Source organism: Leopardus geoffroyi, chromosome C3 (genome assembly GCF_018350155.1).
Source record: "Leopardus geoffroyi isolate Oge1 chromosome C3, O.geoffroyi_Oge1_pat1.0, whole genome shotgun sequence".
Lineage (NCBI taxonomy): Eukaryota > Metazoa > Chordata > Mammalia > Carnivora > Felidae > Leopardus > Leopardus geoffroyi.
The window spans coordinates 29,891,288-29,907,106 of record NC_059338.1 but is presented as its reverse complement, the minus strand read 5'-3'; the positions used below and the strand labels follow the sequence as shown (position 1 = coordinate 29,907,106).

Below are 15,819 nucleotides of genomic sequence, written 5' to 3'. Positions count from 1 at the left end.
TAATTTCGTGGTCAACCGGCGAGGACACCTAACCCTGTAGGGTCACCTCGAGCTCTAAACGGGCTTCATGCACCTCAGCTTCGCAGCAGGCTGTGTGACCCATAACAAGCGTTTTAACAAATGTCAGCGCTCTTTGCCTCGCCACTGGGTCGCTAAAGTACGAGAGCTATTGCTAGGCCTTTCCCTCCCCTCCCTTCCTTCCCTTTCCTCTTTCAGCAGTGTAAGCAGCAGCCGCAGCAGCCAAACGCCAGGGACGAGGAGGATGTCCACTCAGGCGAGCGCTCCTAAGCGATGATTAAAAAACAGCCGCACCGAAGCCGGGGCGCGGGCGGGAGCGAGGCTGGGCATGCTCAGAGGGCCGGGCTGGCGCGCGGCCGGGATCTCGGCGGCCGGAGGGAAGCGGGGCGGGGGCGCAGGCCGGAGCGGCGCCGGCGCGCATGCTCAGTGCCCGCATCTGCTCGCTCCATCCAGTGCGGCAGCCGGAAAACCGCAGCGGCGGCGGCGGCGGCGGCTGACGGGGAGCGACCGAGCCGGGCGGCAGAAGGGGGGAAAAAATACGAGGGGGCATAGCTGATAAGGCAGGACTGAGAGCCCGGGATTCACGGCCTCTCGCGGGCCGCCGCCTTCGCCGTCCGCAGGGAGGAAGGCCCGGGAGGCGGCGGCGGCGGCAGAGACGGCGGCCGGAGAAGGAGGAGACGGCGACGGGAGGGGAGCGCAGAGGAGGGGCCGCGCCGCCGGCGGCCTGGGAGCCGCAGTGATTTTGACGTTTTCCTCCGCTCGGTCTCCGGCGGCCCCCGACCGGGCTGCGCTGGGGGGGGGGGGGCGCCCACCCCGTCCCGCGCGCCCGGCTCGTCCCTCCGCCCGCCGGGGCCTGAGGGGTCTCCGCGCTCCGCGGGAAGGGAAGGGGGAGGCGGGGGCGTGCGGGCACCGCGATGGCGGGGACATTTTCCACAACGTGATTGTTAAAGCCTCCCCCCCCCTCCTTAAAATTCCGGGCCCTTCCAGCCTCCCCCCTCCCCCCCAGCCCGTGTGACTAAACGGAGACAAAGGGGAGGCGGCCTCGCTTACACGCGCGCTCGCGGGGCGGGTGGCTCGGCGGGGCGCCGGCGCGGGGCGGGCGGACGGACCGACGGACGGACGCTGCGCCGTCACATTCCTATGCCCGGGAGGAGCGGCGGCGGCTCCCGCGGGAGGCGGCAGGCTCGCGGCGCGGACAGCTGAGCTTCTCCTCCCCCGTCGCCGCCCGGGCGGGCCTCGCCCCGGCCCCGATGGTTTGAGCCCTTCCCTCGTCCGCTCCCGACCCCCGCGGCGGCGCGGCCACACCATGTGAAGGTTAGAGCCCGGACCTCCCGACGAGCCGCCGTGAAAGATGGGGGATGCTGCAGACCCCAGGGAGATGAGAAAGACGTTCATTGTTCCAGCCATCAAGCCCTTTGACCACTATGATTTCTCCAGGGCCAAAATCGCCTGCAATCTGGCCTGGCTGGTGGCCAAAGCCTTTGGGACAGGTAAGTGGCGTCTTCCCTTCCGTCTTTCTCCTTAGGATGTACACATCCCGGGTTTTTGTTTTTTTTTTGTTTTTTTTTTTTTTGTCTCCCATCATCGGATGCCCCCTCGGTGCGTGTGTTCTCGCACAGGTTCAGGGAGATGATGGGGGACTGGGAAGACAAGAAAGAAAGGAGAAATTAGGCAGGTTTGGTCTTCAGCCAGGTGCTCCTGAATGGTCAGGTGGGATTTTACCCAGATTTCTTTTATTGGGTAGCAGAGGTGTTTTGTTGTGTTCAGTAAGCTGTTTTGTCTTGTTTTTACTTGGGGCGGTTTTGTGGTTATTTGCCTCGTCGTGCTGCGTACATTTCCCCCTCGGTCATAATTGTGATTACACCACCAAGAAATTTGAGCTGGTTTCTTTGATTATTGAAGGACGTGGACGGCACATAGTACTATATTGATTTTGACATTTGTAATGATGGCTGCTGTTCAGGCTTCCTAGAATGTAAGGTGGCCTGTGTCGAAGTGCAGTGTTGATTTTTGTTGGCATTCTTAAAGCCTGTATCATCCTTCCCTACACATTCCAGGCTCTATTAAACCACTTATTTAAAACCAATATTCAGCTTGCTGATTGTGGGATGCTGTTTTCATTTCCTATTATCAGTGAGATATATTCCTTTTACCAACGGTATCTTGGTTTCATAAATTAAGAGAAACAAACACTCCCTACTATGGGATTTTTTTTTTTTTTCTTAATAGTCGAGTTTCTTTGAGGGCATGTGCTGTTGACACAGATTGTACAGTGGGGTAGCAATGAAACATTCTCTCCGTTACCCAGTCTTTGCAAAATAACAGGAAAAGGGCCTCCTGTTGTAATTCCTTAGCTGCTGCTTCAGGAGCCCATGTTGTAGAGCCCTGAAAAAATTAGAGAGCTTTTCATAGGAAGATGCTCGTGTAAGGAAATTTCCTCTGATAACTTCAGGAATCATTTTGTAAGGTTTCTCTGCCCTAGTTAATAAAGTTTGGATGTGTAAAATATTGGTTGAAAAGTTTCTCAGTTTTTGCAGATATTTCTCCAGATGTTAAATAAATCTAAGTTTGGGTGTTTTTTTTTAATTTTTTGTGGGAGGAGAATGACTTATTTCCACTCCGAAGGCTGTGAAAATATGGGGGTTAATGCTTTCGTTCATTCTTCTTAAACATCATCCATAGCTGGATGTTTTCAGAGCTGCACATTTTAGTTAACTAGCAAAGGAATCTCAGTGTTTGGGAAATTATTTTAATTCGTTTTGAAGGAAACTTTAACGTGACTTTATGTTTATGACAACTTTGTTTTATTTAAATTCTCATATTTTGATATTGAAGTAGAAAGATGTTAAGGTTTTAAAACTGGCATCAGGAGTAAGTGTAATTGAAACTCATCTTGAAATAATTTACATTTTAAAGATTTATTTGGAACTCAATGTGTAGAGTAACACATAGGAAGGAAGAAGCACAAAGTGTCCGTGTATTTTTATTTTCTGGCACCATTGATATCAGCAATGAGAATAATAGATGTATTTTGGTTTTAACGTAAGTAGCATGCTGAAGCTGATATCCATTTGGAGGAGAAATGAAAGCTATTTAAGTATTTTGGAAAGGCAGAGGGAAATTTACGTGGTGACCTATGTGGAAAAGCAATGTGTATGAAATGGAAGGTAGGGGAATAACACGGATACTTTCTTTCCTTCTGAAACTGAGAGGATGCTTATAGTACAGATGTCAGAATGTTGCCCTCGATTCACAAAGGCTACTAACCAGAAAATGGCCTACTTTCGGGATATATGTCAGGCAAGTTTGCCAGATTCTGGACCGCTTGAGGAACACATATTGAACACACTTAAAAAGAAGGGAAGTGAAAGGAATCTAATATCAATGGAATGAATCTGTTGTGTGCCAGGCACTCTGCTAGATGCTTTGCATGAAATTATACATTAGGGATTCACAGCAAGTCTGTGATGTAGGAGTTTGTTCCCCATTTTTAAAAAATGAGGATGCCAGTGCACAGGGAGGTTAAACAACTTTCCTACTATCACACTTTTAGTAAGGGTGGAGATATGTTTTCATTTGACTGACTCCCAAGGGTATGGCATTGGTGGGGGCAGGGTATACCTGCTGTATGCCTAGTACTTTAAGTACATTGCTTCATTTACTCCTACAGCAACCCTCAAGGTAGATACTGTTCTCATTTTACAGATGAGGGAACAGGTTCAGAGCTTTTAATTTGTTTGAGATTAAACATCTGGCAGGTGGTGGATTTTGCATGCCAGCTCAGGTCTTTCTGACTCTGAAGTCTTTGCTCTTTATACCACTGTGCAGAGTGTGAAAAATGTGCACATAGTACATGTTAGAAGTCTTATTTATTTATTTTTTTATTTTCTTTAAAGAGTGGGCAACTCCTAACATACTCTCTGAAGGCTTAGATGAATATTATTGGTACTTGGTTACATTTGCCTTGGCAACAGTTGGAATGGATAAAAAGATCATACTCAAAATGGAATGAGAACCAAAGTTAGAAGACCTTAAGAGGGTGACTTAGTAACAGAATTTAATACGTTATTGAGAATGTTATGTTTGTACATTTTGTTTATTCTTTAATCAACAGACTTTCAAAGTATACATTTATATGGAGTGAACAGAAGAAAAGTCACTTCATTTTTTTTATGTAATTTTTTTTCTTCATTTTCTGCAAACATTTAAGCGGCAAATGTTAACAGACAACGTATTTCAAAGGTATTACCTAAGGGTATTCAGTTAATCTTTCAAAAATATTAGCCCAACTTGAAGTTGTGATTTACCAAATTGCTTCTTTAACGATGATATAAGAATCTTCAGTTATTAATTTAGTTTTTTTCTATGAGAAACTTTCTAACTTTTGATATATTAAAAAGTAGTCAATTTTAGAATCATATGTGTTGGAAAAGTCATTTAAAATGATAGCTAGAAATCAATGATGGACATAGAATGAAGTTATTGAACCATACAAAATAAATAAAGCACTAGTATTGTAATACCTAGAAAGCAGTTGGAGTTTTTACTTCATTTGAAGTCTTATTTCTGAAGCTTTGAATTATATTCTTCTCATTACATTGAAAATATTCCAAATAGCCCAAATCTTAATAGCTTATTTTGTAGAATAACACAGATACAGTTTTGATCAAATGAAGAATAAGTTTGTTTGGATGAATTTTAATAAACAGATGCTCATTACTTGAAGCAAATTCCAAAAGGGCAAGTTAAGCTGTACTGTCTCTGCTGTATTTGAACAGCTTAACCCATTTAAGCAATGATATTGCTGAGTTTGCTTTAAATGTTCTGCTCCTCTAAATCTTTTAGGGAAAATGGTGGGTACAAAACCTCTTTATGAAATTCTTGAATTTGAAATTCTTAACATGGAATTTAAGGCCCACTTCCTAGTGTTAATATATCATTTCAACTTTATCAACTGTCATTCTCCCTTTTTTAAAAAAAATTTTTAATGTTTATTTGTTTTTGAGAGAGAGAGAGAGAGCACAAGCAGAGGAGGGGCAGAGAGAGAGGGAGACACAGAATCTGAAGCAGGCTCTAGGCTCTGAGCTGTCAGCACAGAGCCTGACGTGGGGCTTGAACTCAGGAACCATGAGGTCATGACCTGAGCTGAAGTTGGACACTTAACCAACTGAGCCACCCAGGTGCCCCTTATTCTCTCTTTTTAAAAAAATCATTCTCCTTTTCATACTATTTAGTTTAGTAGTATAAAATCATTTGTCCAAATATATTTTGCTGTCAAAATCCTATGTAAGCTCTAATTTATATACATGTGTAGGTTGTGATGACAACGGGTGGCATTGTGGTTAAGAAAGACTAATAGCAGAGAGGCCAGTTAGGGAAGTTATTGCAGGAGTTAAGGCAAGATATCAAGAAAGCTTATAGTAGAGTGGAAATGATAAAGCTGCTAATATTTATTAAGTACTTGCTGTGTATCAGGCACTTTGCATGTATTACATAATTTTAATTCTCATAACAGCTTTTAAGAGATGGAAACTATTAATCATTCCAATTTTACTGATGAGGAGAATGAAGCTCAGAGGTTTAGGGAACTCATCCAGAGCCATTCAGTTTATAGAGCTGGGGAGGGACACAGAGACAGAGACAGAGAATCTCAAGCAGGTTCCAGGCTGTCAGTGCAGAGCCCAACTTGGGTCTTGATCCCACGAACCATGAGATCATGACCTGAGCTGAAATCAAGAGTCTGGACAGACTGACTGAGTCACCCAGGCAGCCCCATGTTGCCCAAATATCTTATCTGAGAAATCCAATAAAGTAGGTAGCTAATAATGTAGATATGGAGTATGATTGGTAAGTTGAGGATAGAAATAATAATTTCAGGGTCTTCTGTGCATAAAATGTAACTGAAATTGTAGTAGATGTGAGGGTGATGGAATGTAGGGTAGTGAACACTTTACTTTGAGAGGGGGTGCTGAAGAAAAGGAGGCAGAATTAAAGCAATCAGAGAGTTAGAAAGAGAATTAAGAAAGTATAATAATACTGAGGCCCTGGAAGGAAAATTTTCAAGGGGGTGGTCTCATTAACAGTGTCAAATGCTGTAGGTTTTTATTTTGTTTTTATTTTTTTAAAGATTTTATTTTATTTTTATTTCTTTTTTCTTTAAGTACGCTTCATGCCCAGTGTGGAGCCCAATGCAGGACTTGAACTCATGACCTGAGCTGAGATCAAGACCTGAGCTGAGATCGAGTCGGATGCTTAGCCGACTGAGCCTCCCAGGCACCCCTAAAGATTTTATTTTTTTAAGTAATCTCTACACCCAGTGTGGGGCTTGAACTCACAGGCCCAAGATCAAGAGTCACATGCTCTACTGACTGAGCCAGCCAGGCGCGCCTATAGGTTTTTAAACCATGCATGCCGTTCTGATAAGGGAGATGTGATACAGGGTGTGACTGTAGTAAAGTTCAGGAAATATATAAGGGCCATGTAACTGGAATGGTGACATTTAGAGGGAGGGAGAGGTAACGGAGGGGGAAAGGGTACCACCAGCGTCAGTGATCTGTGAAGGAAGACCTCTGAAGTGGAGGTGGTAGTTAGACTTGATCCTGAGGTGAGTCAGGCTGAATGGAAAGTAGGCATTGTAGATGGAGGAGATAGTTTGTGCAGGCATGGAGTTCTGAAACCAACATAGAACATAGTAGGATTGGGGAGGTTTATGTAATGAAGTGTAGTAGGAGATCCAGCTTGAAAGGTAGATTGGAACAGAATTGTTTGGAGAGCCAGGTTAAGGAATTTGGTATTTATTTTGTAGATAAATTATTCTAAGCATATTGGATTGAAAAAGTGCTATGACTAATTTGTTAAACACATATTTTGTGCTAAGTACAATTTTGAACATTTTGTATTTATTATTTCTTTTAATTCTGAGACTGACCCTATTAAGTGGAAACCATTTTATTTCTTCTATAACTCTAAAGCAAGGTTTCCCAACCACAGAACTATGGGCTGGGTAATTCTTTTTTGTGGAGGGCCGTCCTATGCATTGTAGGATTTTAGCAGCATCCTTGGCCTAGTTGACAGTAGTATTCTCCACCGTCATTTCCAGGTGTGACAACCAAAAATGTCTCCAGACTTTCTCAATGTCTCCTGGGAGGCCAAATGACCCCAGCCTGAGAACTATTGCCATAACGATTTTAAGATATACATGCAATTTAAAAAGGGTTTTTGTACATTAAAGTCCAAATTAATTGTAAGACATCCTGATTTCAGAAGTATTCAAATGGAACATAAGAATTTAGGAAATTGGATAGTTTGCCTTTTTTGTTAATGAGCAAACAGGTTTAGAGGGCTTAAATAACTTGCCTTTGATCAACTTGTAAGTGGTGGAACCAGAATTATAGTCTAAGCCTTTATTTATGATACTAAAATTTGTATTTTAACCTCTATGTTATATATGCTTTCTGTAGTTCATCACAATTTTATTTTTTTAATGTTTATTTATTTTTGAGAGAGAGAGAGAGAGAGAGATTGAGTGCAAGCAGGGGAGGGGCAGAGAGAGAGGGAGACACAGAATGCGAAGCAGGCTCCAGGCTCTGAGCTGTCAACACAGAGCACGATGTGGGGCTCGAACCCATGAACCACGAGATCATGACCTGAGCCAAAGTCAGATGCTTAACTGACCAAGCCACCCAGGAACTCCAGTAGTTCATTACAATTGTATAGTATTGGAAGTGAAGGCATGAATGCATGAAAACCTTTCAAATATAAGTGTTAAATTTGTTTTGCAGAATTGAAAGTTTATTTAATCTGGGGCACCTTGGTGGCTCAGTCCCTGAAGCGTCCGACTTTGGTTCAGGTCATGATCTTGCGGTTTGTGGGTTTGAGCCCTGTGTTGGACTCTGTGCCGACAGCTCAGAGCCTGGAGCCTGTTTCGCATTCTGTGTCTCATTCTCTCTCTGCCCCTCCCCCACCGTGCTCTGTCTTTGTCTCTCAAAAATAAATAAATGTAAAAAAAAATTTTAAAGTTTATTTAATCTTCAACAAACCTGGTATTTAATAAATTAGTACAGAAATATAAAATATATTTAGCATTGGTCTGTCATTTCAGAGTCTCCTCCCCCTCCCTAATTTAGTGCAGAGATGAACACTTATTCCGGTTAACGGAAATTCCATCTCTTTATCTAGTTTTCCATGTATACTAGTTTATGGACCTTTTCCATTGGTACATTACAAATAATAATACTTTATTTATTTTTAATTTTATTTTTTTAATTTACATCCAAATTAGCGTATAGTGCAACAATGATTTCAGGAGTAGATTCCTTAATGCCCCTTACCCATTTAGCCCATCCCGCCTCCCACATTCCCTCCAGGAACCCTCTGTTTGTTCTCCATATTTATGAGTCTCTTATGCTTTGTCCCCCTCCCTGTTTGTATATTTTTGTTTCCCTTTCCTTATGTTCATCTGTTTTGTCTCTTAAAGACCTCATATGAGTGAAGTCATATGATACTTGTCTTTCTCTGACTAATTTCACTTAGCATAATACCCTCCAGTTCCATCCATGTAGTTGCAAATGGCAAGATTTCATTCTTTTTGATTGCCAAGTAATACTCCATTGTATATATATACCACATCTTCTTTATTCATCGATGGACAACAAATAATAATACTTAAATGTTACATATTTATTAGTAGTGACAAGCTTGGTGCTTTAGCTGAGATAAAAGTTGTTTTCATTTATGACATTGATCACTTTCCAATCCTGTGCCTTGCACAGTTTTTCCTTTCCTTCTTTAACATTGATTCTTCATCAACATGACATTTTAGATTAAAGGCCTGTACAGTAGTATCTTTGCAGTTCTCATACTACCACTTATTCCCTTTTTTTTCTGGAGCATTTTCCTGAAGTACTCTTTGTCTTGGTTTCCCTACTTGCTGAATAGTCATGGTAATAAGCATGTGTATGCTGCTTTGAGTTCACTAGAAGAAAAAATTGGGAAGTGTTAGAATTTATCAGTCTCACACTTAGGCTACCTTTACATATTCTGTGCACAGTGTGGAATGGGATTATATTTCTTATAGTAACTTCAAAGAATTATTTTTATTGAAAGTATTTTTCACTACAAACTAGACAAACTAGAGGCTGGGCATATAGCAGTAGGGAGGCCACTGAGCTTGTTCTGTAATCCTTACAGCTGTACTCTGCGGTATTATGCCTAGTAATGTTTGTGGAGTATTCTATTTTCTTAAGATAAAGAGATGGAATTTCCGTTAACCGGAATAAGTGTTCATCTCTGCATTCCATATTTCATAAACATAGGTTCCTGGGAGTGTGCGTGTATGATCTTAAAAAGGTATTTTGGAAGTGCCATATTCACCAATTCCCAGCTCTCTGCTTCACACCATTTTTCTTTTTTCTTTTTTAAAATGTTTATTTCTTTTTGAGAGAGAGAGAGAGAAAGAAAGAGGGAGTGAGCAGGAGAGGGGCAGAGAGAGAGGGGAACAGAGGATCTGAAGCAGGCTCTGTGCTGACAGCAGCAAGCCTGATGCAGGGCTTGAACTCATGTGACCTGAGCTGAAGTTGGACGCCTAACTAAATGAGCCACCCAGGTGCCCCTTCTTTTTTCTTTTTCTTTTTCTTTTTCTTTTTCTTTTTCTTTTTCTTTTTCTTTTTCTTTTTCTTTTTCTTTTTCTTTTTCTTTTTCTTTTTCTTTCTTTCTTTCTTTCTTTCTTTCTTTCTTTCTTTCTTTCTTTCTTTCTTTTTTAAATTTTAGAGAGAGTGGAAGCAGGGGAGAGGGGCAGAGGGAGGGAGGGAGAGAGAAAGAGAATTTTAAGCAGGCTTCATTCACCCTCTTGTGTGGAGCCCAGTGTGGGACTCCTTCCCACAAGCTGGGATCATGACCTGAGCCACCCAGGTGCCCCCACACCATTTTCTGTCTCTAAAATGGGAATTGTCTCTCTCACTCTCTCTCTGCCTTTCCCCTGCTCGCTCTCTCTCTTTCAACATAAACAAATAAACTTAAAAAAAGTAAACATTAAAAAACACCCAAAAATCTTTTCAAATGGGAATTGCATGCAGATTCTGAGTACTTTAGGCTCTTGGATAAAAGACATTTGATGAAACATTTGAAATATTTTAAAAGATGTTTGTCATCAACCACGGTAAGTTTCAAAGTACAGTTGACCCTTGAACAACATGGATTAGAGCTGCGTGGATCCACGTATATATAGATTATTCTCAATAAACATATAGGAAAACTTTTTGGAGATTTGTGACAGTTTGAAAAAACTTGTAGATGAACTGCATCGTCTAGAAATACTGAAAAAAAATTAAGAAAAGTTAGGTATTATGAGAATACAGTATATAATACAACATGTAAAATGTGTTATTAACTGTTTATATTACTGGTGTGGCTTCTGGTTGACGGTAGGCTCTTAGTAATTAGTTTTTTGGGGAGTCAAAAGTGATATGCAGATTTTTGACTACATGGCGGGGGGGGGGGGGGTCGAGTTGGTACCCTTAATCCCCTGGGTTGTTCGAGGGTCAAATGTAGATGGTTTCATTTTTTTCTGCTGGCATTTTCTACTGCTCTCCAGATTCTCTTTTTCAGCTGTCTTCTTGTTTTCCCTTCTCTTTTTTGATGACATTCAAATAAAGGGGTTGCTGACCTTGTTAATTTTTCTCTAATTCATAGTTTTGTAGAACTTTGTAATGTAATAGATTTTGAAATAGCAGAAATTTGTCTTTTTTTCCAGCCACCTCCATTTTTTAAAAATACATACTAAAGATTGTGATGATATCTTGAAAATTTACTTTTTGACCCCAAAATATTTTTTGAACAGATGAGACAGGCACAGATTGAAAACTCAAAAGGTATGTCAGGGTAGTTCTAGTGAAAAGTCTCCTTTCCATCTGGACCCAGAGTCACTGCCATTTATTTAAAGCTAGGTGCCATCATCAGAAGTCTGCTTTTTAAAAGATCTCTTAAAGTACACTTAAAATGATTAAAATGATAAATTTTATGTTATGTGTATTTTACCACATTAAAAAAAAGATCTCTTAAAAACAGTAGAAAATGTATTGAAAAGAGACTAAGATTTGCAAAGGGGAAATAAGTAGGAAGTCATAGTCCAAGTGAGAGATGATGACAACTTGAATTTGGACTGCAGCAGTGGATATGGAAAGAAGTGGGTGACTGTAAAAGATAAGACTTGGTGATTGGGCATGTGGGAACAAAGATGAGATTGTGGGGAGTGTTAAGATTGCTTCTGTTTACTGAGAAAGGGAATAATGGAAGAGAGCCAGGTTGTGTGTATGTGCAAAGAACAGCATGGAGTTTGAGGAATATCTAAAATGGTGGTGTGTGCATTAGGCCTTAAAAATTCATATGTGGAATTTAGAAGATCTTTGGGATGAGACACATACATGGTTATAAAAAGAGTAACTGCCAGTCACTTTGAAGGAAAGTACAGAGGAGAGACAAGGGGACCCTAACACAGGAGAGCCAGCAAAGGAGCCAGACGTAGAGTAACCAGAGAAGAGGAAAACAAGGCAGGGAAGTATGGAATCTCAAGCATAGGAAGAGAACACTGAAGATGAGGGAGGTATAAGGTACTGCTGAGACAGATTAAGCGAGAAGTCTCATAAAATTCCATTGAGTTAACACCGATGAAGTTTTTGATGACTTGGCTGAGGACATGTTGAGGGCAATGTAGAAGCAAAACTGTGACCATAGTAGGTTGAAAGTTAATGAGAGTATCTTCACTTGTGGTAACAGAAAATCCAACTCAAATCGGCTTACAATACAGAGGATTTATTGGCTCATATAACCAAAAAAATTCTGAGATAAGTTGGACTTTTGATCAGGTCCCATTTCCATTTCTTTGTGATTCCCCTAGCTATGCCCTTTTTTATGTGTGAGTTTTATTCTCCAGCTGTCTTTTCTCATGGTAGCAAATGGCTGTAGTAGTTCCAGGCCTCACATCCATCCACGTCCATATATCACACTACTCAGAGCTCTTTCTTAATCATTGAAAGTTGTGTACTCTTCTTTTTTTTCTTTCTCTTGAAATAAACAAAGCCATTCGATTTTAGAAAATATCAAATATGTCCAGTAACAGTAAACTGCCATATACTTTCACCCAACCTCCATGATCATCAACTCATAGCCAATGTTGATTTATCAGTTACATTGATTTTTCTGGCCACACTCATTATTTGAAGCAAGTCCCAGACATTGTATCATTTCATCTATAAATATTAGTGTGTATCTCTAGTCAGGAATACTCTTTTTAAATATAATCATGGTACTGGCATCATCACAGCACTGTCTGTCATACCACTCCGTATCCTTAGTATTAAGATTTCTCTGATTGTCTCATAAATAGTCTTTATTTTTTTGTTTTGCACTTCATTTGTTCCAATCTATATCCAAATAAGGGTCATATTTTGCAATTGGTTGGTATGTCTCTTTAAGGTTTTTTTTTGAAGGTTTTTTTTTTTTGAAATTTTTTAATATATGGGCTCTTCCTCTGTGTCATTTTGTCTTGCTTCCATTTATTTACTGGAGGAACCAGAGTGTTTGCCCTTTAAAATTTCCCAATTCTGGGGGCACCTGGGTGGCTCAGTTGGTTAAGCGTCTGACTTTGGCTCAGGTCATAATCCGACAGCTCGTGAGTTCAAGCCCTGTGTCAGGCTCTGTGCTAACGGCTCAGGCCTGGAGCCTGCTTCCAATTGTGTGTCTTCCTTTCTGCCCCTTCCCCGTGTTTGCACTCATGCACACGCACGCTCTCTCTCTCTCTTTCAAAAATAAAATAAACATTCAAAAAAAATTTTTTTTAATTTCCCAAGTCTGGATCTCCATGGTATTATTTAATAGGTTTCCATAAATTGCCATTTAGATCTAAAGAATTCTGTAGATTCAAGTTTATTTTTTGGCATACTTCACAGGTGGTGTGTATTTTTACCAGGAGGTGCTTAATGTCTAGTTGTCTCTTTTTCTATCATGATTTCATATATTAGTGAGAAAGGTCTTTTAAATAGAAACTTCTCTTGGGGCGCCTGAGTGGCTCAATCGGTTAAACGTCTGACTCTTGATCTCAGGGTCGTGAATTCCAGCTCCACATTGTGGTCTGTGTGGGGCATTAAGATTACTTAAAAATAAATAAATAAATAAATAAATAAATAAATAAATAAATAAATAAAAAGAAAAAGAAACTTTTAGTATATGGTTACCCTTTGTGGGAAATTACCTTCATAAATGATAGCTTCCAAGTAAATTACCAGGCAAACTACTCCAGAGGTCACAGAAAAGAAGAGCTCACAGACCTAATTCAAATGGTTAAATCCTATGGTTTGTTAAATCAATTTACAATGAGAAGCAAGGAGAAAGAGATCAGGTAAGTTAACACATTTAAGATAGAGTGCAAGCAGGGAGAAAGAACCATACTCTGAATCCTGCAATATACAGTGTTTATATATGTCCATCTCTTTCTGCTACATTAGCCTTCCCTAATGATGATGGTATGGTCACAGGACCAGAGTTGAAGTTTGAACAAGGAGGCCCACAGTGACACATAGGCCAGTGATACACACTTGCTCTATCAGACAGACACAGGGAACAAGCATGCCAACAAGCATGCCGGGCACAGCTGTGGGTTTCCAATAAGCCTGATGAATAGCCTTGGACTTTGTGTTACTTGGTCAGAGGACAAGTAGGCCAGAATGGGTGTTACCAGTAGGTGGCCAAATTAAGGACTCGTGGATATTAAGTATTCATGTATATTTAGTGTTCATCGTCTCTTGTTCGTTTGTCTCATGCATATTCAATATAGCATGAGTATTTAGGGCTTTACATATATGTTTAGTATATCATGAATATTTAGTGTCTAGATACCTCATGAATATTTGGTATCTTTTGGGGTTTTTTCATTCTTTTTTTCTTTTTTTTTTTTTTTTTTTTTAATTTTTTTTTTTTCAACGTTTTTATTTATTTTTGGGACAGAGAGAGACAGAGCATGAACGGGGGAGGGGCAGAGAGAGAGGGAGACACAGAATCGGAAACAGGCTCCAGGCTCTGAGCCATCAGCCCAGAGCCCGACGCGGGGCTCGAACTCACGGACCGCGAGATCGTGACCTGGCTGAAGTCGGACGCTTAACCGACTGCGCCACCCAGGCGCCCCAATTCTTTTTTTCTTTTTAAACATACATGATACAATCCACTTACCTTTATTTAACATATTTGAATTCTATGTTTAACAAACTTTTTGCTTACTAGTGCTTATCTATACTTAAAAGCTTTCACCTATATTTTACAAACTAAAAACATATTCTTTGTAGAATTGAAGAGTCTAGAAAGTGAAAGTACATTACACTGAGGTACAGGGAAGGCAGAATAAATGCTACTTCCTTCCCTTAACTGGGGGGAATTTGCGCCAAACTGTGTGGGTCACTGGCCCCCAAGAATCTGAAAGGGTAAAGAATAGGGAGAAAGAGCATTCTAAATAGTGACCAGAATATGCAAAGGCAAAGGCTCTGAAGTGTAAGAAAGTGTGATTGTTGGGAACTGAATGTGGCTAGCTGGGATGCATAATACAAGGTGGTGGGTGGAGACAGGGATCTTCCTTCTAAGGTCGGAGGGAGGATTTTAATCCTTAAAGAAGTTGGAAATCATTGAAAACCCTAGAATTCGTGGTGGCGTGTGCGACATGATCAAATTTGCTTATTGCCTATAAGCAATGGGTGGAGAATGCTTTGACAAGAGTAGGGACAAGAGTAGATGTGTGAAGACAATTAGGAGTAAATGAAGTAATTCACATGAGAAGCACTGATTGCCTGGGCCCAAGAGATGTGAGTTGAGACTGTGAGAAGGGGATGGATTTTATTTGGGAGTTGAAGGAGAAGGAGGCATTAATGATGACTCCTAGGTTTCTGGCTTAGGCAACTAGATGGATTGTGGTATAGTTTGTCGATGTGGGGAATGCTGGAAGATGAACAAATGTGGAGGAAAAGACTGATTTGGGACATTTTGAGGTTTCATAGTGTTTTCAGCATAATTTCAAACATGTAAGAATAGTACAGGGAACTCCTGAGTACCCTTTAGCCAGATTTATCAGTTGTGAACATTTTGTCCCATTTATCATTCTTTCTCCCTCCCACACAAACATGTGTGTATATATATATACACATAATATTTTCTGAACTGTTTGAGAATGCATGAGAGACATTGTGTCCCCTACCCCCAAATACTTTAGTCTATCCCCTAAAATGAAGGATGTTTCTTATATATAATCTCAGTAAAATTATAACAATAAGGAAACTTAACTTTGATACAATATTATTATCTAATCCACAGTCCAAATTCTAATTTGCCAATTATCTTAATGTCATTATTGCAATTTTTTTTTTCCCATTCCAAGATCCAGTCCAGAATCATGCATTGCAGTTAGTTGACTTGTCTCTTTGGTCTCCTTTAACCTGAAATAGTTCTTCAGTCTGTCTTGGTCTTTCATGATGTTGACACTTTTATAGACTGAGCACCCTGAGCTGCATGCTGAGCTGGGGCTCAAGCCCCTTCCTTGGGCACTGTCTTAGCTCTTGCCAAACCTCCTTTGGCCTGTGGTACAGGCAGCCAGTTCTCTGCAAGGGCCACCTGGGCTGCCTCCCCTCTTTAGGTTCTTATACCCTCCTTTCGAGTGTGGACCCCTATTTAGCAGATATCCCCTCTGCCTTTGGTCTGAATGGCTGGGATGATGGCTGCTGGTGCTGGCAGTGTCCCAAGAATACCCAGACAGTATGAAGAAAAACA

The 15,819-nt window shown here is 40.9% G+C and overlaps 1 protein-coding gene across 9 annotated transcripts in view; it reads left to right on the top strand.

Annotated features, from left to right (window-relative positions):
* The first annotated feature begins 432 nt into the window (after window positions 1-432).
* Window positions 433-15,819, top strand: part of CAMSAP2 (calmodulin regulated spectrin associated protein family member 2) — a 112,371-nt gene continuing 96,984 nt past the window's right edge. For 8 of the 9 annotated variants that reach the window (XM_045456564.1, XM_045456562.1, XM_045456563.1 and 5 more), the window contains exon 1: window positions 433-1,508. In XM_045456564.1, coding sequence (XP_045312520.1) covers window positions 1,370-1,508 — 139 coding nt within the window. In that variant the 5' untranslated portion in view covers window positions 433-1,369. The remainder of the gene's footprint in view (window positions 1,509-15,819) is intronic. The other variant, XM_045456565.1, reaches the window with a different exon arrangement.